The sequence below is a fragment of the Bidens hawaiensis genome, unplaced genomic scaffold (genome assembly GCF_021521415.1).
Source record: "Bidens hawaiensis isolate Kalapana, Puna unplaced genomic scaffold, B.hawaiensis_p1.1 tig00055184_1, whole genome shotgun sequence".
Lineage (NCBI taxonomy): Eukaryota > Viridiplantae > Streptophyta > Magnoliopsida > Asterales > Asteraceae > Bidens > Bidens hawaiensis.
Window position 1 is genome coordinate 45,218 of NW_027499970.1, and position 22,240 is coordinate 67,457.

At 40.2% G+C, this 22,240-nt stretch overlaps 4 protein-coding genes across 4 annotated transcripts; all 4 read right to left on the reverse strand.

Annotated features, from left to right (window-relative positions):
- Positions 1 to 2,962: 2,962 nt before the first annotated feature.
- On the reverse strand, positions 2,963 to 9,181 carry LOC143600985 (protein NRT1/ PTR FAMILY 3.1-like). The gene is made up of 4 exons (XM_077078514.1): positions 9,091 to 9,181; positions 5,219 to 5,436; positions 4,443 to 5,002; positions 2,963 to 4,362 (listed from the first exon to the last, which is right to left on the reverse strand). The coding sequence occupies exons 1-4, from the start codon at positions 9,179 to 9,181 to the stop codon at positions 3,459 to 3,461; spliced, it is 1,773 nt and encodes a 590-aa protein (XP_076934629.1). The 3' UTR covers positions 2,963 to 3,458.
- A 9,887-nt stretch (positions 9,182 to 19,068) lies between these two features.
- On the reverse strand, positions 19,069 to 19,836 carry LOC143600988 (uncharacterized). The gene has a single exon (XM_077078516.1). The coding sequence runs from the start codon at positions 19,834 to 19,836 to the stop codon at positions 19,069 to 19,071; it is 768 nt and encodes a 255-aa protein (XP_076934631.1).
- A 344-nt stretch (positions 19,837 to 20,180) lies between these two features.
- LOC143600989 (putative mitochondrial protein AtMg00860) lies at positions 20,181 to 20,687 on the reverse strand. The gene has a single exon (XM_077078517.1). It carries the CDS (start codon positions 20,685 to 20,687, stop codon positions 20,181 to 20,183), a length of 507 nt encoding a protein of 168 aa, XP_076934632.1.
- A 402-nt stretch (positions 20,688 to 21,089) lies between these two features.
- Positions 21,090 to 21,914, reverse strand: LOC143600990 (uncharacterized). The gene has a single exon (XM_077078519.1). It carries the CDS (start codon positions 21,912 to 21,914, stop codon positions 21,090 to 21,092), a length of 825 nt encoding a protein of 274 aa, XP_076934634.1.
- Positions 21,915 to 22,240: the final 326 nt, after the last annotated feature.

A 22,240-nucleotide genomic window follows, 5' to 3' on the forward strand; every position in this document is an offset into this window, starting at 1 on the left:
TTGGGCATGAATATTTCTTATCCCTCTTACCAATAAACCATCTTTTAAATAGGTACAATAGCTATAAAAGAATGTACAAGTCAATAGCACATTCACATTGAGATGGGCTTACAAAATTAAGTATCGTGCAGGCTGGTTTTTCGATGCTACCACATCAGACAAGGCGAGCCCGGCCATGTAAATGGGCCATACACGTTTGATACATGGTTATGCCATTTTGTAAAATTTGAACATCAATGATCAATATATTGTTTTCTGTTATAATTCACATTTTAATAAAATCAAATACAATATACTATTTATGCCGTTGACAAGATTGTAACAAGGTTATGCCATTTTTAAAATTGCAGAAATAATAATATGTGAACGCACAACGACAAAACCAACAATTAAAACAAATATTATCCGTCTATTAGCTAGTAGCCTAGTAGTGGAGTGGTAACGGAGAGAATTAGTATTTTATGTTGTAACATTCGGGGGTGACACATGTGACCCAGGTTCGATTTACTGCCCTCAATATTTAGTTTCAAAGGCACTAGAGTGATGATGGGAAACTAGACGTGTAAGTGACTTTCACTAGTTGAATCCTTGAATTGAACAAGTTTTATCTCACCGCACTGTCGGCCTTCGAGCGAGTGTTCACGGGCGTCGGCCTTATGTGATGGATTTTCACGGATCAAAATACGAGTATATCTAGGGGCAGATCCAGTGTTGCGCCAAGGGGAGTGAAGACACCCACTCAAATTTCGTGTTTATGTTATAAACTTCTAATATATTAAGCAAAACGACCCATGTGCACCATCCTTATTATTTTCAATGCCCCAACCCCAACCTTTTGAGCTTAACTTTCCAAGCATAAATTTTATTATGTTTTGAAAAATAACAATTAAGCCCAAATTGCTTAATTGTCTAACCATATCATAAATTGAAAATTTGGAATCCGCAAGTTATATGAGAGTGAGAGATGAAAAGGTTTTCACATCTAATCAGGTATATGTCGTTCAGATTTTTTTTTTGTGATTTCGGTTTCTTGTTTTTATTTTAAAATACGAGATACGCTCATCAATTGTTTACATTTTTATTTTAAAATCTGTTGGTTTCGTTTTGATTTAATTGTTTACGTGTTTCTTGGAATTCAAAAGGCATGAGATTTTTGTTGTCATTTGAAAAACGATGATTTGGGTTCTAGATTTTAAAACATTCTAGCTAATTTAGAGTATTATATTACTATTATGATAATTAGTCCGGAATATGAATCTATTATGAGTATCATTTTTTAATGATTAATAACTCTACGCTATTTAAATGGTGAGAAAAAAACATTTTCAGGTGTTATGAAAGAGGCTATAATTAACCGTTTTCAAAAGATAAAATCACGTAAATGTTTGTAATATGTATTTTGTTTATTATGTTTAATGAAACTTGTTGCCTAAATTTCTATACATAGTTTATTTAATGTAACATTTTTACCCGCTCCATTTTGTTCGACCTGACCCATCTTTGGTTGACGCATTTTAGTTTGACCAGATCCACTCTAGGTTAACCTCTGTTGGCATTTGCTGGTTAAAATTTCTGAAATCGCTATTATATATTTCGATACACTGAATTTAACCAATATCTTATTTGAATGATTCGTTTGACGTTAAAACAAAAACAAATATTATCCATCTCTACATTCCAAGGATTTAAACAAAAAATAAAAATATCCACGTGTAAATTTGAAAAATCCTCGCGTTTGCATGTAACCACCTCACTCACCTGCCTCCTCCTAAAATCATCGTCTTCAGTACTCGTTCCGTTCAAACAACTGAATATTATTATTCTTCTTCTTCTTCTTCCATCAAGATGATAAAACTTGAATACGCAGAGTTTGATTTTCATGTTTTCATAATCTACTGATACAACATTCCACACTATGGATCAATCATCGACAGGTACTCTACTCTGTCTCTACTCATCATTCTGCTAGTCCAATCGTTTAAGTTAGGGTTTCAAATGCCGGTATCTTGATTAGCGTCTTGAAGTTTTGATCACTGCTTGTTAAATCTCTCTGTTTCTTAACATGATACATGATAATGTGATTGATTCGATTTTGATTTACGGTTTTAGTTCTTTGATTCGCATTTCATGCTTAATTTCTGTAACAAATCACGTTATCGAACTTCATGTAAGATGTGTATTCGGTGATTGTTCGTTTTACGGTTTTAATTAGTTTGTTGATTCGCATTTACCTTTTGAAATTTCTACTAATTTGCTGTTTGTTATATTATGTTCTTTCCTGTTTTGAAGTTTCCCCCTCTTTTCTAGGGTTTCGGCATTTTGATTGCGGTTTGTTCGATGACTTAGCGTTTTCGGTTTCATTCTGGCAATTGATAATAAACAATAAGAAATAATATACTTAGTTCTTTGTTAAATTTGTGTAAGAAATTAGTAGTTCCTATGCATATGTTGAAATTTGAATATCTTATTATTTGCTTATAACATGTTCTTGAACTGTTGAACCTTTAATACTCAGTTATGCTTCCAGTTGTGACTTTAATGGCGACATGACTATATGAACTTGTTATGAATAATAATGGCTTTTTCTGGAACTTTCTTCTTGTGTAGAATACGTTTAAAGATCACTTTGCTGATAAACAAAATGGCTCGGGTGTCGAAAACGAGCCCGTTTCAACCGAAACCAAACAAAGAAAGTGAAAAGAAAGATGAAGAGAAAAGCAATTCAAGTAGCAGTACTTCTAGTACCAATTCAGATCAAAACACACAAGACAAGAAGCAAGAAAAAGCTAAGGGAAAGAAACCAATGCAAGCTAAAACCAGAAAGCGAAAAAAGCCACTGTACAAGAGTATTAATGGCCTGCTCAGAGCCAAAGGAACTTTAACTATCAGGGGCAGGGGCAGGGGTAAGGGTAAACCGGAGGCATATGCTGCTAGGCTTAGGGGTAAGAATCACCCGAGGGTCGATGTGCATATTTCTTCAGATGATAAACCGAACAATGTTGACCCGAAACCAAAGGGTACACAATATAATATGCAAGAAAAGATTAAGGGAAAGAGACCAATGCAAACCGTAGGATTAGGCAGGGGAAAACCTATGGCGTATACTGCTAGACTTTTGGCTGAACATCACCAAAGATTAGCATCGAAAAAGTCAAATATTGATTACCTAGAAGTCAAAGAAGACAAAGAAGAAGAGGTTGTTTACCTGAGTTCAGAAACTGATTCAGATGAAGTTTGTAAAAGAATTAAGATCAAACGACATAACAATGACGACACAGATAATAATGGACAAGGAACAGGGACATATACAAGTCTAACAAGTTTAGGTATACAAGTTGTAGGTAAATGATGGTATAGAGTTTAAACCATATCAGATTACTTGATTTTTTTTCTTAAAAGCTGCAAATACATGACATCTAGACATCGGATTATAAAAGATACTAGTGTTCGTTAAAAAATTACTGTGTATTGTTATCTACAACCAGCTCTAAGCCTCCATCTTCATTGCTTTTTGTTACCTCTTCTATGGGCTTATAGGTATAGAACCAGGCACATATGAAATAATACACAAGATTTAGCACTTGTATCCCAGTTACAAGCATGTAGTAGTATTCCAATCTACCTTTATTAATATTTCTATCTGGCAGCCAATTTCTCCCATTTTTACCTGCACTATACTTGTGGACCAATGTCACCATTAATGTCCCTGCATACTGTCCTAGTGCGATTGCGGTCCAATATAAAGCCATCGCTGTGCTTTTCATACTTTCTGGTGACTGATCATAAAGAAACTCTAATTTTCCCACTTGATAGAACCCTTGAGCTATACCATGAAGTGAATACTGAGGAACCAACCAATAAACACTTATGGGTATTATGTGAGTCGGTTGGTCGATGAGGTTATGGTCTTGTGCAATGTTTTTTCTTTTCATCTCCACAAATGACCCCACTAATGTTGCACATATGTTTATAATGAAGCCAACACCCATCCGTTGTAAGCATGTGATGCCAGAAGGGTTCTTTGTGTAGCGAGAAGCGAAAGGGACGAATAAACGGTCGTATAATGTGATGGTGATGATAGTGGCCAGGACGTCAAAGATCTCCATGCTAGCCGGAGGTATTTCAAATGAGCTAGTTTTGGTTATGTGACAGTCCATGGTCTGGGCTTGCATGATGGTGAAGCTACTTTGGTGTGAATACGCCATTACAAATAATATTCCTGTTGACACAAACGGTAACAGTCGAATGATGGATTTCAGTTCTTCAACTCTATGCACGGTAGCAATTCGCCATAGTTTTGGTGAGTTTTCAAGGAGATGGGTGGTATCATTACTCGTAATAATGGCAGCCCTATCAAACCACCTTCATAAACACAAACATTCATCTTAATATTGTAACTGAATTACTCTAACTAAAGTTTTTGACATATGTTCATTAACTACCTCAATTGATTAGTATGAACAAGCCGTCCATCCTTAGAAATACCCGCGTCAAGATCTTTATTCTCGTAAAGAAGTTTATCATCTATTGGCACCGAAACACCCCGCTTCTTGACTGCAGAAACAATCACTTGAACAACTCTAACAAACGGGCTTCCTTCGGGTTTTGCTTTCAGATAAAGTGAAGATCCAACTAAAAACACTACGAACGCAACCACCATTGCAATGGTTGGGATCCCGAGCCCCCAACCCCAACTCACCCGGTCTTGGATATACACAACTATTGTTAGTGCAGATAAACTTGCTAGTGACAATAAAACATAGTACCAATTAAAGAAATTCCACCCTTTGGTTTGTTTTTTTGCTTTTGAAATATCAAGTTGGTCAGCAGCAAACGCAACAACACACGGGCGTGTGCCTCCTAATCCGATTGATGTTAACAGAAGCGAGATATAAAGCACTGCTAATTGAGACTGTGATGCTTCTTTGCAGTTGAGTTGGGTGGGACATTGTGGTGGCCTGAATTGTGGCAAGATTGCTGATATGGTTATGATGATCATTCCCTAATTTAACCAGACGAATGTTACTTTAAAATATCGAAAGTTAATCCTTTATAAAAAAAGAAAGTTTAGAATGTTTTGCAAGTTTATTAAATGGAAAAAGAGTCGTAAAACCAATCGTTCTAGTGTTGTTTTTATGCCTGATTTCCAACATATAATACACATGTTAGAGCCTCACTGATGTTTATAAGTTAATGGATAATTTGAAGAGAAGTGAACCAGTTCGTAAATGAGTAAGGCGGCGACGATGGTCCAGTAGCGACCAGCAAAAGAGTCGGCAATGAGTGCACCGAGAATGGGCGTAAGACAAGAGAGGCCAGTGAAGTTGGTGAGAGTATTTGATGCCTTCACTAGTGGCATGTTAAGTTGCACTGTTAAGTATGTTATCAGATTGGAGCGGAATCCAGTTGCAGCGAACCTGTCACATATCTCGTTTGCTGTAAATTTATCAAGACGTTAATTAGAAGGCTGTAACCATTTTACAAAATAAGCTTGAAAAAATAAAAATACATATTTGTAAAATAGTGAACCCTTAAGTTTTGGTAATTACTAATTACAAATAAAAATAAAAATACAATTATAAGAATTACAATGAAAATATAATTGAATTATACGAAAATTATCAAAATAGATAAGTGGAATAAATTTTTATAAAAACACACAGAGAAATAGCTTTAGGCTCAAAATACGTATAAGTATAAGCTCATAAGTGACAAATTTGTCTAAGAAGTGTTTGGGATTCCTTATATTTGCATCTTTATAACTTATAACTTATTAAAAGGTGTTTGGGTTTGCGTAATATATGAGAGGAAAAGTTTCATAATTTACAAAGTCATAAGTAAATAAAAATAAGATACCCCAAACACCCCTAAATGTAATTCAAGCATGTATGAGGTGGTTTAATTAAGCTACATAGGTTTCTAACTATAAGTGTATCTATCATAAAGGTGTCGAAACGTATTTTAAGGTTGTATAGATTAATGTGATTATATTTCATTGAGCTACCAAGTGGTGGCTAAGAGGATTATGTACGTCTATCTCTTATTGATTATACCTATTTTTTAAGGGGCTATTTAATAGCCTTTTATTAGTCATTAAGAGCTTAAATCATGTTCTTGAGTTTTTTTAAAGGAGGGAAAAGAAATGAAAACTAAGGATAGTTAAAAAATGAGTGTTCTTGAGTTTTTTCTAGGATGGAAAGGAAACGAAAGGAGTAGGAGGAGTTGAGAGGGATAAAATTGATGTTTTTTCCCAATAAATTATCCTCTAAAATATGGGCTGATTACTAAGGATAAAAAACCAAATTACAATATTACCCACTAATCTTTTCATCTTCTTCATTACTTCATTACGGATGAGGCGTAAAATTGTAAAAGTATTATTTTCCTTTTATTTCCATCCAACTTAAGAACATAGTTATCATTTCATTTCCTCTAATTTTCTTCCAACTCAAGAACACACCTAATTAAAAAAAATTTCCTTCTCTTCCCTTTCCTTTCTTATCCTTCCCTTTTCTTTCATTGGTTAAAAACTCAAGAACAAGAATGATTATTTCTTAACCATTCAGAGTTAATACTACATTTTAACAATTAAAATGCTAAGAATTTCCTTTTCTTTTCTTGGTTAAAAAACTCAAAAACAAGACGTTAATGATTATTTCTTAACCATTCAGACTTAATACTACATTTTAACAATTAAAATGCTAAAAATCATTAAAAGATGGTCTTTTTAGTTACTATTAATAGCCTACCAAACATCACCTAAGTCAATTTTTTTTAAAACGTTAGTCCACTTGTCTATTTAAATAATTTATAAAATATATTGCCATTAAGTTATATTAATGACAAAATGACAAAAAAGGTCCTTTATGTTTGCACGGTTTTTCAATAGTCGTCCTTTAGCAAACTTAATGACAGAAAACATCATTTATATTTGAAAACTCTATCACGTTTTGTCCTTTAACCCTAACTCAGTTAAATAATCTCGTTAAATTTGGTCATGTGCAATGCACATGAGGGTATATTTGTAAATTTATAAATAGATTTAATAACTAAAAATAAAACATAATATATATATATAAAAGACACTCTCTCTCTTTCTCTCTCTCTCTCTCTCTCTCTCCATTCTCTCCTCTCTATCTCTCTCTCTCTTTCTGTGTTTAAACCACCACCACTAACCTTCACCGGAGACCTAGTTAATCGCTGCCACCACCATACCAAATCAACCAGCATCAGACCCAGTTGATCCCCCCCGCCGGACGTCCACGAACCTCCACCGGAGACCCAGTTAATCTCCGTCAAAACACCACCACGTATCACCGTACCCGACGACACCACCACCAACCACCAGATCCGACCCACACCCGACCGTTCATCACCGGCACACCGCCGTCCATTGTCACCATCTCCATCCTCCTCACGCGCCAAACCCTCACTGGAAAAAACTTACTCCTTCTCGACCTCTTCACCGCCACCATCATCCCACCCTGCAACGCCGTTTCGGAAAAAGCCTCTTTCGGGTCAAATTACCAAACCCATTTGAAACCCGTCCCTAAATTATTCCCAGCAAGGTTTAGCTTAACAAGGTCAAGCAACCCGAGAATAAGGGTTTTGAGTTGGGTGAGGTTGGAGAATACTCCGGCGGGTAGTTGGCCGGAGATAGAGTTGCCGGGGAGGTGGAGGGCGGTGACGCGGTTGAGGGTGAGGTCGCATTGTACGTCAGACCAGTTGCAAGGGGTGGGGTGGGTGGTGGCCGGGCCAGAGGAGGGTGCGGCCGGTGAAGGAGGAACGGAGGGTGAGGAGTGCAGCTCGGTCGGAAATGAGATCTGCGGTGGAATAGAAGAGGAGGAGAGAGATGAGGAAGAGAAGGAAGTGAGTGGTGGTTGCTGTTGTGGTGGTTGACTGATGGAATTACGGTTGGAGGTTGGTGGTGGTCCGACGACGGACGGTACGAAGGTGGGTTTTGTCGGTGGTGGTGGGAGGTTGGATGGGATGATGATGATGGGTGGTGGCTAGGTTATGAATATTTTAAGAAGATGATGGTTAAAAATAAAAAAACTTTTATTTCTTTAAAGCCCAAGATTTTAAATCAATTACACAAATAACCCTTGAGGGGGTAAAAAGACTAAATTGCCCTCACATGAGGTGCACATGACTGGATTTAACGAGAAAAACTAACCCTCGTTAGTGAAAAGGACGAACCGTGCAACATTTTTTGAACATAAAGGATGTTTTCTGTCATTAAGTTTGCTAAAGGACGACTATTGAAAAACCGTGCAAACATAAATGACCTGTTTTGCCATTTTGTCTATATTAATTGTTAGTTATTATATGAAATATTTACAATACACCGTTACTAGCTAGTATATTCTTTCTTTGTAATATATGAGCAATTAAACCTTCTCTTGACTTCATAAAACCAAAGTAGATTATAATATATCCTAATCCTAATATAGTTATTTAAAGAGTAAACTTCGGTTTTCGTCCTTTTGGTTTGTTTAAATATGTGATTTAGTCCAATAGTTTCAAATTTACGATTTTCGTTCATGTGGTTTCATTTCACTTACAATTAAACTCGAACACACTAACGTCGTTAAGTTTAATCGTTAAACCTATCAGTGTGCCCCTCACGTGAAGGACAACTTTGTCCTTTTTTCCCTGAATACACCCCACCCCCTCCCGTGAGGGGCTTGCGAATTAGGGTTGTGGTTTATTTAGGGAGAAAAATGACAAAACTACCCCTCACGTGAGGGGCACGTTGATGGGTTTAACAACCAGACTTAACGGGGTTAGTGAGTTCAGGTTTACTTGCAAATGAAATGAAACCACATGAACGAAAATCGGCAATTTGAAACTATTTGACTAAAACTGTAGATTTGGCCGAACCACATGGACAAAAACCATATTTCAGTCTTATCTAAAACATCACCAAATTTAATCATATCTTGAGTTTATAAAACGAAAGTAACGGCACCATGCAAAAATATATAGACCTTTATGCATAAGTCCACAACCACCCCAACCCAAGATCAAAAACTATGAACTTGATGAATTTATAAATTCGTTATCATTTGCTGGTTAGAGCATACATACCGAGTATAAAGGGTAAGGTTTTAATCCCACCAAGCTTCTTTTGCTTTGACATCTCCATGGATTCTTCATCTTTCTTGTTCTCTGGTTCCATCTTAATTGTTCAAGTGTTTGGAATGACAGGAAAGCAATGGCGGATTTAACTACTATAAGCAATGAGCCAATTATTAGACTTGGCGGGGAATCTGATGTGGACTTCTATTATATATATTTGTACTTAAAACAAAACAAAATAGCTTCGTGTGCATGGGCCGGTTACAGTATTGTTAATAATTTAGGATCTTTGATATGTTAAGGTTTCAGCCACAGCCAAACACAGTTAAGTTTATATTATGTTTTACTCCAATACCAGTTTGTTGAAAACTCGAATTATATATTTTCCCTTCTCCGACACTGTTGGTGTGGTCACCTACATGTCATCGCGATGGCTCCAGCTCCATCTTCGTCTTCTCAGACACCACTAGGTGTCTTCATTGCAGCCAACATCACTCGGCCGTCAATACTGATCAGTGGCGAAACTTGAACGAGAACATCGGAGGTGTCGGACTCAAAATGTATAATAAAAATTTCAACAACGGGGAGCATGGGGTTTAAATTTTCAGTTGAAAGCGACTAAGCAAACACTACATATAAAAGTTTTCGGGTGAAAATGAGTATTTTTTTTATCTAAAAAATACCGTTAAGTCACAACCAGTCACCATAAATATAAATAATGTTGCGAGTGAACTCACTGCTTTCTTTATATATATTATCTAAGTGACTGATTTTAATAGAAACTAGTTTTAGTGTGAGCTCGTTTTGATCTCAAACAAAGTGATAAATGGTTCGAATACAACGAATACAACTTTTACTTAAAATCGAGTTTAAATTTAAGCTATTATATATTCTCTAGTATAGATCTAATATCCTTTGGGTAAAATTTGATGACTTATGCCTCAAGGACAAAATTAACAACCAATCATTCACTTTTCATATATGTTTGTGTTTAAAATAGTATGTATTTGAGGTTACAATGTCTTATTCTGTGGCTAGCTTATATACCTATTAACTTTAACATCAATAGGTGTAGTGGGGTCTAGACATTATATGACATACAGCAGCCTCCATCAACATTTTCTAGCATGCATACATGATCCATAATGCTCATGTTAATAAACTTCATTAATTAAGTGCAATTGTCTTACGTGTTTGAGAGTTATATGGTTATTTTTATTTGTTTTCTAGAAAAACATTGTTTTATCTAATAACTTATTTGAACATTTTATTTTAAAAGTATTACATAATGATAAAATTAGGAATACTTACCGGGTCCATATATCTCATTATTTGTTGTATCTTGTTTCAAACTACTTCTTCTATCTTTGTAATTATTATATACTAGTTTTTATCCTTCGTATTACGGGGGTTGTGTTCTTTTTCGTGTCTAATATTAATATTTTTTTGCATTTTAATTTTATGTATTATAAAAAAGTTAATAATATACTTAGATTTGATGATGAAATAGTTTCATAAAATATGACATGTTATAACTCGTTTAAAAGATATGGGTTTGGTGAGACCCATGACCCGCTTATTTTTTTACTATAAAATTGTTTCTTATTATAAATAATATATTTTTCTTAAAAAACTGGATATTAATATTTAGTATATCACTACTTTATAAGATTTGCATATCAAATACTTGTTGAGATTTATTTTTAAAACAGTGAGATGTTATAACTCGTTTAAGGTTATCTAGGTATGGTGAGACCTATACCGTGAATTCGGGTCAAATGCACTTGAAGTCTTCATTTACAAATAAAACAATATAGTGGTTTGAGTAAATGTAAGAAACAATCATAAAGCTTTTAAATGTTTCGTTTATTTACGGGGGTTGTTTTATAATATTTGTTCTAATATTTATTTATGTTTTGAATTTTTATTTTTTTTATTGTATGAAAGTTAATAATATATTTATGGTTTGATAATAAATTGTTTCACAAATAAATGAGATGTTATAACCCGGTTTAAAAGCTATATAGTTTGATGAGACCCAAGATCCGTTTATTTTTTTCACTATAAAACTGGTTTTTTAATTATAATTTATAAATAATATATATCTTTTTTAAAATAAATAATATATTAATTTTAAGTATATCCCTACTTTATAAGCTTTTTATATCAAATATTTAGTGGGATTAGTTTTTAATTTAATGAGATGTTATAACCCGTTTAAGAAATATATGGGTTTGATTAGACCTATATCCATGAATTCGGGTCAAATGCATGAAAAGCCTCCATTTAAAAATCAAGGAAATCTGGTGACTCCAAAAAAAGGGGAAGCGACCACATCGTGACACGTAGGATTTTAATGTTTTCGTTTATATATATTATAGATTATATTGTCCCGGTCACTATAACCAACCTTTGGATGGGTGTCAGCCGTAGGATCAATCTGAAAACAAATCTGGACCGTAATAAGTCCCTGATTAGCTTCTAGAAGCGCAAGTTGGGAACAGTTTCAGAGGCGGTTTTCACATCTGCGATTTTCTTGCTCCCCGCTTTTTCCTCTCCACGTCGCCGGTAACTTGTGTGCCTACGCTGCTTAAATATCTGTAAATTGAAAGAGGGATACGACTTCGTTGAATCTCCTTATTAAAGGTATTTCTGTAAATTGAAAGAGGGATACGACTTCGCTGAATCTCTTTATTAAAGGTATGTACGTACACTGTGACTGAATCTTAATCCAGTTTCGATTTATTTTGCATAAGGAAGATGGATGTATCGTATTAGGGTTTGGAGTCCATCAACCGGCATCTTCCCCTAATCAATAGTCAACACCTATCATCTGCGCTAATCAACGTTATTAGTAGATTTTAAGAGTCTGCTTTCTCAAAATCTGAAAAGGTTGAATTGTGCACCAAAAATGTGTGTGCTTTCTTAGGAAAGATAATACAAGTTAATCGTATTGTTTTTAGATTTTTTTTCTATTATCTTGCATTGGTAACCTTAATGTAGGTTTTGATCATATTGAAGGATAATAAGAGGGCCAGAGGGTAGGTCATGTTACAAGCCAAACAGAAGAACTCAACCCAAAAGACTAGTCTAATAGGTGAGGGAACCCATTTGGCTTATAAACCCCACATCAGTTGCCCATACAACCGATGTGGGACAAGTCCCATACCTTGCAATGGTTTCAGTCCGTAACAAATCAAAGGTCATAGTCTACTATAAAATATACATGGACACCTGAAGAAACACGAATCCACCCCTCAAGGTCTAACACGTTAGTCCGAGGGTAATGGCTAAGTATTCTACACGATGGGTTATAAAACCTTCTTGGCGCAGACAAATGTATCCTGCAAAATAGAACACCGTGAGCTCGTTACGAGGAATGGGGGGATTCTCTCGTAACCACCCTCCGGCGTGAGAATCAGTATTTGATAATACGAAGTAGTATAATTTGATAGTGATAGTAAGGGAGAGTCTGTCCTTTACCATTTGGTGGTTTACTGGTATTTATAGCCAGAGGAGAGAGAGTGTGACCAACCACCTTGTCAGGTTCTCCACCAATAATATTCCCCACTCGTGCGGTTGTGATGGTTGGTGGAAGTTGGTGGGCATCATGGCCTTTTGACAAGGATTTGACTGTACTGTTTGTACCATCCTTTATGTGTTGTCCAATCCCCATTGGTTTGGTGTTTATCCCTACGTGGGTTACCATATTTTTGTCCCATGCTGGTGGGACCTTCGCATTACCATTCCCGAGGTGTCCGGAAAAGTTATATTGGACTCCACTCTTCGCGCCATGCACTATGCCCTACGTTAGTGGCTTCCTGGCGCCTAGTGTTCCGCCCGGCTTATGCAATTAGTGTCATACTTAGCCAAAGGGTGGGTTTCATACCTACCTCTACAAGTCCCCCTAGTCCATAGTCGCCCTTCCTTCAAGAAGTGGGGGCTGTGGACTTATCATGGGCTTTTGGCTTTCACCTTTTTTCCTTGTTGGTTTGGTTTATTTTCGTGGGTATTTCCACATATTGGACGGGTGACTTCATTAGTCGTAACCGTTGGTTGACGGTTGATTCATGTTGAGTCATCCCGTTTAGTAGTCTATATTGGCGGGTGATTTATGTGCAATCGTCCCATGATTGTGCCCATTTTGGCGGGTGATTTATACTAAATCATTCCGTGATGTCGCCTATTTCGGCGGGTGATTTATCTTAAATCATCCCATGTTGTCGCCTATTTTGGCGGGTGATTTATCTTAAATCATTCCATGATGTCGCCTATTTTGGCGAGTGATTTATCTTAACTCATTCCATGATTACGCCTATATTGGCGGGTGTTTTATCTTAAATCATTCCATGATTGTGCCCATTTTGGCCGGTGATGTATACTAAATCATTCCTTGATGTCGCCTATTTCGACGGGTGATTTATTCTAAATCATCCCATGTTGTCGCTTGCTTTGGCGGGTGATTTATCTTAAATCATTCCATGATGGCGCCTATTTTGGCGGGTGCTTTATTTTAAATCATTCCTTGATGTCGCCTATTTCGGCGGGTGATTTATCTTAAATCATCCCATGTTGGCGCCTGCTTTGGGTGATTTATCTTAAATCATTCCATGATTGCGCCTACTTTGGCGTGTGATTTATCTTAAATCATTCCATGATTGTGCCCATTTTGGCGGGTGATGTATACTAAATCATTCCTTGATGTCGCCTATTTCGGCAGGTGATTTATCTTAAATCATCCCATGTTGGCACCTGCTTTGGCGGGTGATTTATCTTAAATCATTCAATGATGGCGCCTATTTTGGCGGGTGATTTATTTTAAATCATTCCTTGATGTCGCCTATTTCGGCGGGTGATTTATCTTAAATCATCCCATGTTGGCGCCTGCTTTGGGTGATTTATCTTAAATCATTCCATGATTGCGCCTATTTTGGCGGGTGATTTATCTTAAATCATTCCATGATTGCGCCCCTTTTGGCGGGTGATTTATATTAAATCATCCCCTGTTGGCGCCCATTTTGGCGAGTGATTTATATTAAATCATCCCATGTTGGCGCCCATTTTGGCGGGTGATTTATATTAAATCATCCCCTGTTGGCGCCCATTTTGGCGGGTGATTTATATTAAATCATCCCATGTTGGCGCCTGCTTTGGCGGGTGATTTATCTTAAATCATCCCATGTTGGTGTAACCTTTTCTGCCAACACTTACCGTTTGTGTATCCCTTTATGTGGATGACGTGTAGTTTGGCGTTGGTGAGTGAATTAAATGCAAGTTAGTGAAAAGACTGCTGGACGTGACAGTTTGACGACGGTTGCTCTGCTCTGCAGACTTTCTGCCTGTGTCAGGCAAGTGGGCGAGAATCCCGGTGACGCGCCCAGCTGTAGTGCATACCCTCTGTCACGTTATTATCGTGGTGCTTTCCGATTGGGCCACGTGTTAATTATCCTTTTTGTACCCCTGTCCCTCATTAATTGCGATTAGTATAAATAGGGGGAGGTTACACCTCCTTAAGCACCATTTCTCATCGTTTTCTTTTTCTCTCATTTCTTCTCATTGCCTTCTTTATTTTCATGGTTGAGTCTTCCCAAACCTCAAAGACTAAGAAGAATAATCCTATGGAGTTCGTCGGTTGTCGTCTGTCTGCTGAGGACTTCAACGATATTGTCAGGGTATACAATCTTGGCCCTGAGTATGAGCCCGAGTTGCCTGCCCCTGGCAGGACTGCTCGAGAGGCTCCTGCCGGAAAGATTTTCGTGTATCGGGAGTATTTCTTTTTGGGAAATCTTCGTTTGCCCCTTACCCAATTTTTGGTGGATGTTCTGGGTGTTTTGGGGCTGCATCTTAGCCAGATTCATCCATTCGGAATGGCTCGTCTTCGCCATTTCGAATATACCTGTCATTGTCTCGGTATTACTCTGACGGCTGATAGGTTATCGGCTTTTTACCTGTGGCGTTTTGCCCAGAGATGGTATAACTTGAACACCCGCCCTGGTGCAAAGGCCATTGCTCTGGATGCACCACCCAGTTTGCATGAGTGGAAGAGTGTGTTCTTCTACGTCTCCGCTCGTGTGGTGCCACATCACATGTTTTTCACGGATGTGAAGGAGCTTCCTGAGCCGAAAGTGGTTCCTTATTCCGGTTCGGACTGGTTCACCAATTTGCAGGCTAGCCTGTCTCTACTCCGTCATTATTCGGAGCGCGCGTTGGTGTTATTCGGCATGAGTCGTATCTGGGATGATGCGGCTTTTGTACCGGTCATTCTCAATGGCGGTCAAGGTTAGTATATTATTATTAATTATTATTTTTTGATGATATCCTAACTTGTTTTTCTTCAGAGGTGGACGACCGCATGCTCCTCCTACAACCTACAACTAAGGGCGTTAAGATGCTGGGGCGAAGGGAGTTAGGTCCCCGCGAAGAGCCGATCCTTACTCGGACCGCTCGAAACTTTGTGTTTCCTCTTCCTATGGGGCAACCATCTGCCTCGCGGCCGCTGCCACCTCCTAGCTCTGTTACCCTTCAGAGTGGTAAATTCTTCAACTGTTTCCACCGTTTGCTTTGTTTATTTTACTAACGTTTCATTCTCCTTTTCAGGTAGACGATCTAACGTTGTGCGCCTTCCTAATTGTAGTGGTAGGGGCGCACAACGCTGTGGTGGGGAGACGGTTGCGTTTTCGATAGACGCCGCCACAAGAGACGCCGTGGATGATGATGACGATGACGTCGAGGTCTCTGCCGTTCCCTTTGGGGTTCCGGTGTCGTCGTCGGTTTCATTGCTTGAATCACTCGGTGTAAGTGCCAGCATGGCGTCTTCCCCAACCACCTCCGCACAGGTTTCTGTTGGCTTCTCCTCACAACATCTTCACAGCCTATGGTTGCTGTGTCTGCGCTAACCACATCGGTTGCCACTCCCATTTTGGTTGCGACTGATGTGTTTTCTGCAGCTGCAGCTTCTGGAACCGTTGTGGATACGAGTTTCGTATCTACCAGTCCATCTTCTTCCTCTTCCTCCTCAGTGGGTGGGCGTTCACTGTTCCACACCATTTGGGTCCCACCCCTGTGATTAATGAAGATGATGAAGAGGTGCTCCGCGCCGTCAAGAAACCTCGTCTTGGCGGTTTTGTCAAGCGTGGTCTTGTTAAATTTCCAGTTATATATTTTTCTACTCTTTCTTTTGATTGAACTTGACCTTCTCTGAAATCATTTGCTTATTTCAGGTTTGATGGCGATTTTTTCGTCGACTGCTTCTCCCGCAACTTCTGTCGTTACATCTTCTCTAGCGGCTCTTTTTGCCAGTTTGCCGATGATGACAAGTGTTGGCAGCTTGTCGGAGGTTAGGCCAACTGTACAGATGCTGATTTTGCCAATGATGGCGGGTGTGGTTGGCCCGTCTGAGGCCGAGACCATTGTGACGACTGTTCGTGCTTCAACTGGGTCAATTCCAGTTGTCTCGCTGCTGGCGTCGTATGCGCAACCAATGAAGGCGATTGTGGATGAATCGCCTAAGGTTAGTCTTGATTCAGCGGGTCTCTTTGTCGCTGTTTTTTTGAAATCAAGACAGTCCTCACCAGAAAAGACTTTAATTCTTGATGGTGATGAGGCTGTGCCGCTGCCTCCTTTTCTCCGGTGCGACGGTGCAGGGTAAATTTTTCGAAATCCAAGGCAGTAGCAGCGTCGGGTTCAGCGGATGTTTGAGTGGGGGTGTACTGGATGTGGATATGGACCCCGCGACTCCATGGAGGCGAGCCAAGTTTTCCGCCCCCGCTGGAAGGTTAATTGTGGGGCCAATTTTGAGGATCCCGCCACCTGTTCCGAGTTTTTGGAGTATGTTGTTCCTCCCGGTGAGCGCATTGCTCGTAAGATCCAGCCCCGAGGCACTTTGTACTTCGATGCTGCTTTTCACCAAGTCCAGGCATTCTCTTGTTTTGCGGAGTTGCTGCGCGAGAACTGTGCCCTTCATGAGGACAAAATCGATGCCGGTGTTCGCATGATAGAGATGGAACAGTTGGTGAAAGACGCTGAGGCCGGCGCCTGGAAAGCGGGTAAAGAATCGGCTGATCATCGCCAAGCTTTAAGCGATGTTGAAGCGAAATTGGCTAAGGCTGAGGCAGACCTGGCAGAGTCTGCCCGCGACCGCGCCGCCCGCTATAAGGAGTTTGAGGCTGCATGAAAGAAGTTAAACGCTGATCTTGCGGACGCACGCAGCCGCGCTGTTGCTGCCAAGGAGGCTTCCGCTCGACTCGAGAGTAAAAACGCTGATCTTCGTAAGCGTATTGAAGAGTTGGAGATGGAAGCCGTGGTGAGAAAGGCAGATGCTGGTAAGTTGGCTGATATGCTGGCTTCTAATGAGGAGGCCATTAAGGTTTTGACCTCTGAGCTTGCTGCCACCGCTGCCGACCGCGATTGGTTGCTGAAGCATGCTATTTGCAAGGTATTATCTTCTTTCGCTGCTCTCCCCCCCCCTTATTATTTGTTTTTATTTATTTACTCTAATGATGTTTTCTTTTGTTTAGGTTGCTCAACGTATCATTAGTGATGATGATTTAACGCGCTGCGTTGGAGCCCTTGTCAATGCTTCTCAAAAGCTTGGTCATAAGGCTGGTTTTCATGATGGTATTGCGCATTTGCGCAACAACCTTCCACTTGAGGCCTATGCCCTTCACGCCACTGACGTGGAAAAGGAGTATACTGCTGCTGAGACGGACTATGATTCTCTCACATTTCCTATTCTTTTGGAAGTTGCTCAGTATGCCAAGGAAGAGAATGGCGTGCAGCTGTTGAGGAATTTGCTTGAGCCTTCGCAGGCTGGTCCTTCCACCGCTCCTGCTGGCGATCAAGAGGATATTTCGGTCGCTGACTCTGGAAGGAGTGTCAACAATGTAGATTAGGCGTTTTCTTTTGTGTTCTTTTTCTGTATTTCTCCTTTTTTTGTGTATGGGTGTAAGTGATCGCTTGTAAATTTTTGCTTATAAATGAAAAGGTTTGTTTTGAGAAATGCGGAGTATCGTTTCCATTCATATTTGACCCTTGGCCTGTTTTTACAATTGGAATCGATTTACATATAACACCTTCGCAATTGTGCTGCGTTCCATGTTCTAGGAATCGCTGAACCATCGAGGTGCATCAAAGTGTAGGCTCCTTTTCCCAATACTTCCTTGATCTGGTATGGGCCTTCCCAAGATGGCGCTAGTTTGCCTTGCGGTTGTGCTCTTGATGCCTCGTTGTTGCGAAGGATGTAATCCCCAATGTTGAACTCACATATTTTCACTTTAGCATTGTAATACTTTTGTAGTTGGCGTTTGTAATTTTGTTCTCTTATTGCCGCCAACTCTCGACGCTCTTCAAGAAGCATTAGGTCTAACTTCCTTTCTGCGTCATTGTCTTTCGGTATTGTGATTCTTGGCGACGGGACACCAACTTCGGCGGGGATCATTGCTTCGGTACCATAAGTTAGGCTGAACGGCGTTTCCGCGTTGCTTGTGTTTTTATGCGTTCTTATGGCCCATAGTACGTGAGGTAGCTGATCGACCCATCCGGATTTGTGGTTTGCTAATCTTTTCTTGATTCCGCCCACGATTGTTCTGTTAGCGCGTTCTACTTCGCCATTCCCTTGTGGATGAGCAATAGAAGTGAATGTCTGCGTAACATTGAGCTCTTTCAACCATTTTCGGATATGTTGGTCAGCGAATTGTGTTCCGTTGTCACTGACTAAGCTCATGGGTAATCCAAACCGACAAATTATAAATTCCCAAATAAACTTCTTGATGCTCGTTGCGTTGATTGTTGCCACCGGCTTTGCTTCGTCCCACTTTGTGAAGTAATCGATCGCTACGATCAAAAATTTCACGCGGCCTGGCGCCTCTGGAAATGGTCCGGTTATATCAATTGCCCATTTCTGAAATGGCCAAGAAGCTGTTACCGGTATCATGGCGTTTTTCGGACGCAGGGGGTTTGGTGCATGGCGTTGAAAAGCGCTGCAGTTTCTCAATTTTTCTCGGCGTCAACAAGCATGCCTGGCCAATAGTATCCCGTGTTCATGATTTTCGCCACCACCATCCTCGGACCTGCGTGTACGCCACATATTCCTTCATGAATTTCTCTAAGCAGATAATTTGCATCCTGTGGGTCTACGCATCTGAGGAGTTGGCCCAAGTATGATCGCCTATATAGGATATCTCCTTGGATTGTGTAATTCAACGCTTTATGGCGGATCTTCCGCGCATCTGCTTTCTTTTCTGGCAAGATGCCTCTCGCAAGGTAATTGATGATTGGTGTCATCCAACTTTTTTCTGCTTCCGAGCAAACGAGGATTTCTTTGTTGATTATTGAAGGCGTAGCTAGGACTTCGATGCGGACGTCTTTTGCGAGGTGCTTAAACCCGACGGATGCAAGTTTGCTTAAGGCGTCAGCGTGTTTGTTCTCACTTCTAATGATGTGTTTCACCTTGCATGTGGCGAAAGTTGCCATTAGCGCCTTAGCTTGCGCTAGGTATGACGCCATCTTATCGTCCTTTGCATCATACGATCCTTCAATTTGGTTTGCCACTAACATGGAGTCCACATGTGCTTCCAAATGGCGGGCCCTTAGCTTTCTAGCGATTCTTAACCCTGCCAACAATGCTTCATACTCCGCCTCGTTGTTTGTGCTTTTAAATTCTAGGCGTAATGCGTACGTGAAGTGTTGCCCTTCTGGGTTGGTTATCTTTAGGCCCGCTCCAGTGCCTTCGTCATTAGAAGCTCCGTCTGTGAACATCTTCCAAACTTCATCTTTCTTTTGATCTACAGGGACTTCGATCTCTCTTTTGCATTCTTCCTATTTTTCTTGAGGGATTTCTGCGATGAAATCAGCCAAAACCTGGCCTTTAATTGCTGGCCTTGGCTTGTATTCAATGGCATATTCTTTCAATTCTATCGCCCACTTGGCAAGTCTTCTCGACAATTCTGGCTTGCCCAGTACGTTTTGTAAGCGAAAGTTGGTGAGAACATGTATTGGATGCCCCTGGAAGTATCTTCTCAAACGTCGCGCTGTTTGAACCAAGGATAAGACTAACTTTTCCAAGGTGGAGTATCTTGTTTCTGCATCTGCCAGTGTGCGGCTTATGTAATAAATGGGTGTTTGAACACCATTTCTTTCCACCATCTGCCAGTGTGCGGCTTATGTATTAATGGTTCTCCAGCTTTGGGCGTTGTGAGTGTTGGTCGCTCTTCCAGTCGTGACTTGATTTCTTGGAACGCCGTTCCTGCTTCTTCCGTCCATCGGAATTGAGACTTCTTGAGGCAATTTCTCAAGGTTGAGACGAACGGGAATGATTTTTCAGCGTGACTAGACAAAAATCTATTCAGGGCGACTAACCGACCATTGAGCGTTTGTACTTGTTTGATCGATTTTGGCGATGGCATTTTTCGCACGGCTTCCAATTTCTCTGGGTTGGCTTTGAAGCCACCATTCGTCACGATTACTCCTAGGAATTTTCCTTTTTCCATGCCGAAGGAACACTTACCCGGGTTGAGCTTCATGCTAATTGACCTTAGAGTTTTGAAGGTCTCCTCGATATCTTTTAACATGGCTCCTTCTGTCTTGCTTTTAATGACGGAATCATCCATGTAAACTTTCAGGTTCCTCCCAATTTGAGGTTTGAACTCTTTGTCCATCAACCTTTGGTAAGTAGACCCAGCGTTCTTGAGGCCAAATGGCATCATTTTATAACAATATGTTCCGCTGTTTGTTCTGAACGCCGTTTTGTCTTGGTCTTTTATCGCCATGTGGATTTGATGATACCCCTTGTAAGCATCTAGAAAACACTTGAACTGAAAGGGTACCAGTGCGTCAACTTTAAGGTCGATCTCTGGCAAGGGGTAACAATCTTTTGGGCACGCCTTGTTTAGATCCTTGAAGTCAATACACATGCGCCACTAGCCACTTGACTTGGGTACCATTACCAGGTTTGCTATCCAAGTTTGGTACTGAATTTCCCAGATTATGCCTGCATCGATCAGTTGTTGGACCTACTCGTCACAGGCTTTTGCCTGTTCTGGCCCCATTTTTCTTCGCTTTTGTACCACCGGGACGAAATTTGGGTTAACTTTTAACTCATGTTCCGCTTTGCTTCTTGGGACTCCCGTCATATCCGCTGGGGTCCAAGCGAAGACATCGATGTTTTTGAGTAATAAGCTCTTGAGCGCTGCGCGTGCTTCTTCTGAGATAGTTGGGCCAATAATTATGCTCTGCTCTGGGAATTTTTTGTTGAGCGCCCATTTTTCCACTTCTCTGATCTTGCTGGTTTTTTGCATCTTCTGCGGCGGTGTTTTTCTTTCCGCCATGTTACACTCCTTGTTGGCGTGGATCATTGCTATCCCGGTCGGGGTTAGTATCCCCACTATCCCGTGTGCTGTTGACGGGGTAGCGTTGAAGTCACCAATGGCTTCTCTTACCAAGATTATATCGTATTGTGGGTGAGAAGTTTCCATTACTAGGAAATCAACCTCTTCTGTTCGGGAGTGGAGCCCATCGCTCAGTTCGACTGGGAATGTCAGCTGTCCCAACGGGTATGCGATACTTTGGTTGAACCCTGTGATTGGAGCGTTTACTGCTGTCAACCGGTGTTTGTCTTCTTCGTCTACCAGGTCGAAACACTGGCGGTACATGATATTGGACGTTGCCCATGTGTCGACAAAGAAGCGCGGCGTCCTGTAATTACCGAAAACGGCTGTGATTACTAAGGGTGCCTTTTTGTCCGCCCCTCCTCTGACTCTTGGAAAGATGACTTGTTCTTCCTTCCATGGCGCCCATTCTGTCCAACTTTTCTTGCTCTGAACGTTGCTCGAGATCATATTAGCTTGTAGATATTTGATCTTCTTTTCTGGTCTTCCGCTATCTCTTGGAGGTGGGCGTCTGTACTTCCCTCGTATGTTTCTGACAATGTGATCCAGTTTGCCATTTTTGACACATTATTCGATCGCGTCTTTCAGATTGATACACTGATTTGTCGTGTGGCCATGTTGCTCATGAAAGTCGCAATAACTTTTCATATCTGTGCTTAGCCCCTGTTTGACCGGTGCCGGCTTCTTCAGCTGGATTCCTTCGTTATACATTATATGGGCTGGGCTTCTTGTCAGCGGGGTCCATCTGGATCCGTTCGTTTGGGGTGTACTCGATT

What these genes read in the sequence shown, in the direction of transcription:
- LOC143600985 (XM_077078514.1), bottom strand. Translation starts at nt 9,181, where the DNA reads ATGGAACCAGAGAACAAGAAAGATGAAGAATCCATGGAGATGTCAAAG. An exon ending in CCTTACTCATTTACGAACTG is followed by an intron (nt 5,003 to 5,218) that starts GTTCACTTCTCT and finishes TGGTTAAATTAG; the next exon opens with GGAATGATCATCATAACCAT. An exon ending in GTTCATACTAATCAATTGAG is followed by an intron (nt 4,363 to 4,442) that starts GTAGTTAATGAA and finishes GTGTTTATGAAG; the next exon opens with GTGGTTTGATAGGGCTGCCA.
- LOC143600988 (XM_077078516.1), bottom strand. Translation starts at nt 19,836, where the DNA reads ATGTTCACAGACGGAGCTTCTAATGACGAAGGCACTGGAGCGGGCCTA.
- LOC143600989 (XM_077078517.1), bottom strand. Translation starts at nt 20,687, where the DNA reads ATGGATGATTCCGTCATTAAAAGCAAGACAGAAGGAGCCATGTTAAAA.
- LOC143600990 (XM_077078519.1), bottom strand. Translation starts at nt 21,914, where the DNA reads ATGATCTCGAGCAACGTTCAGAGCAAGAAAAGTTGGACAGAATGGGCG.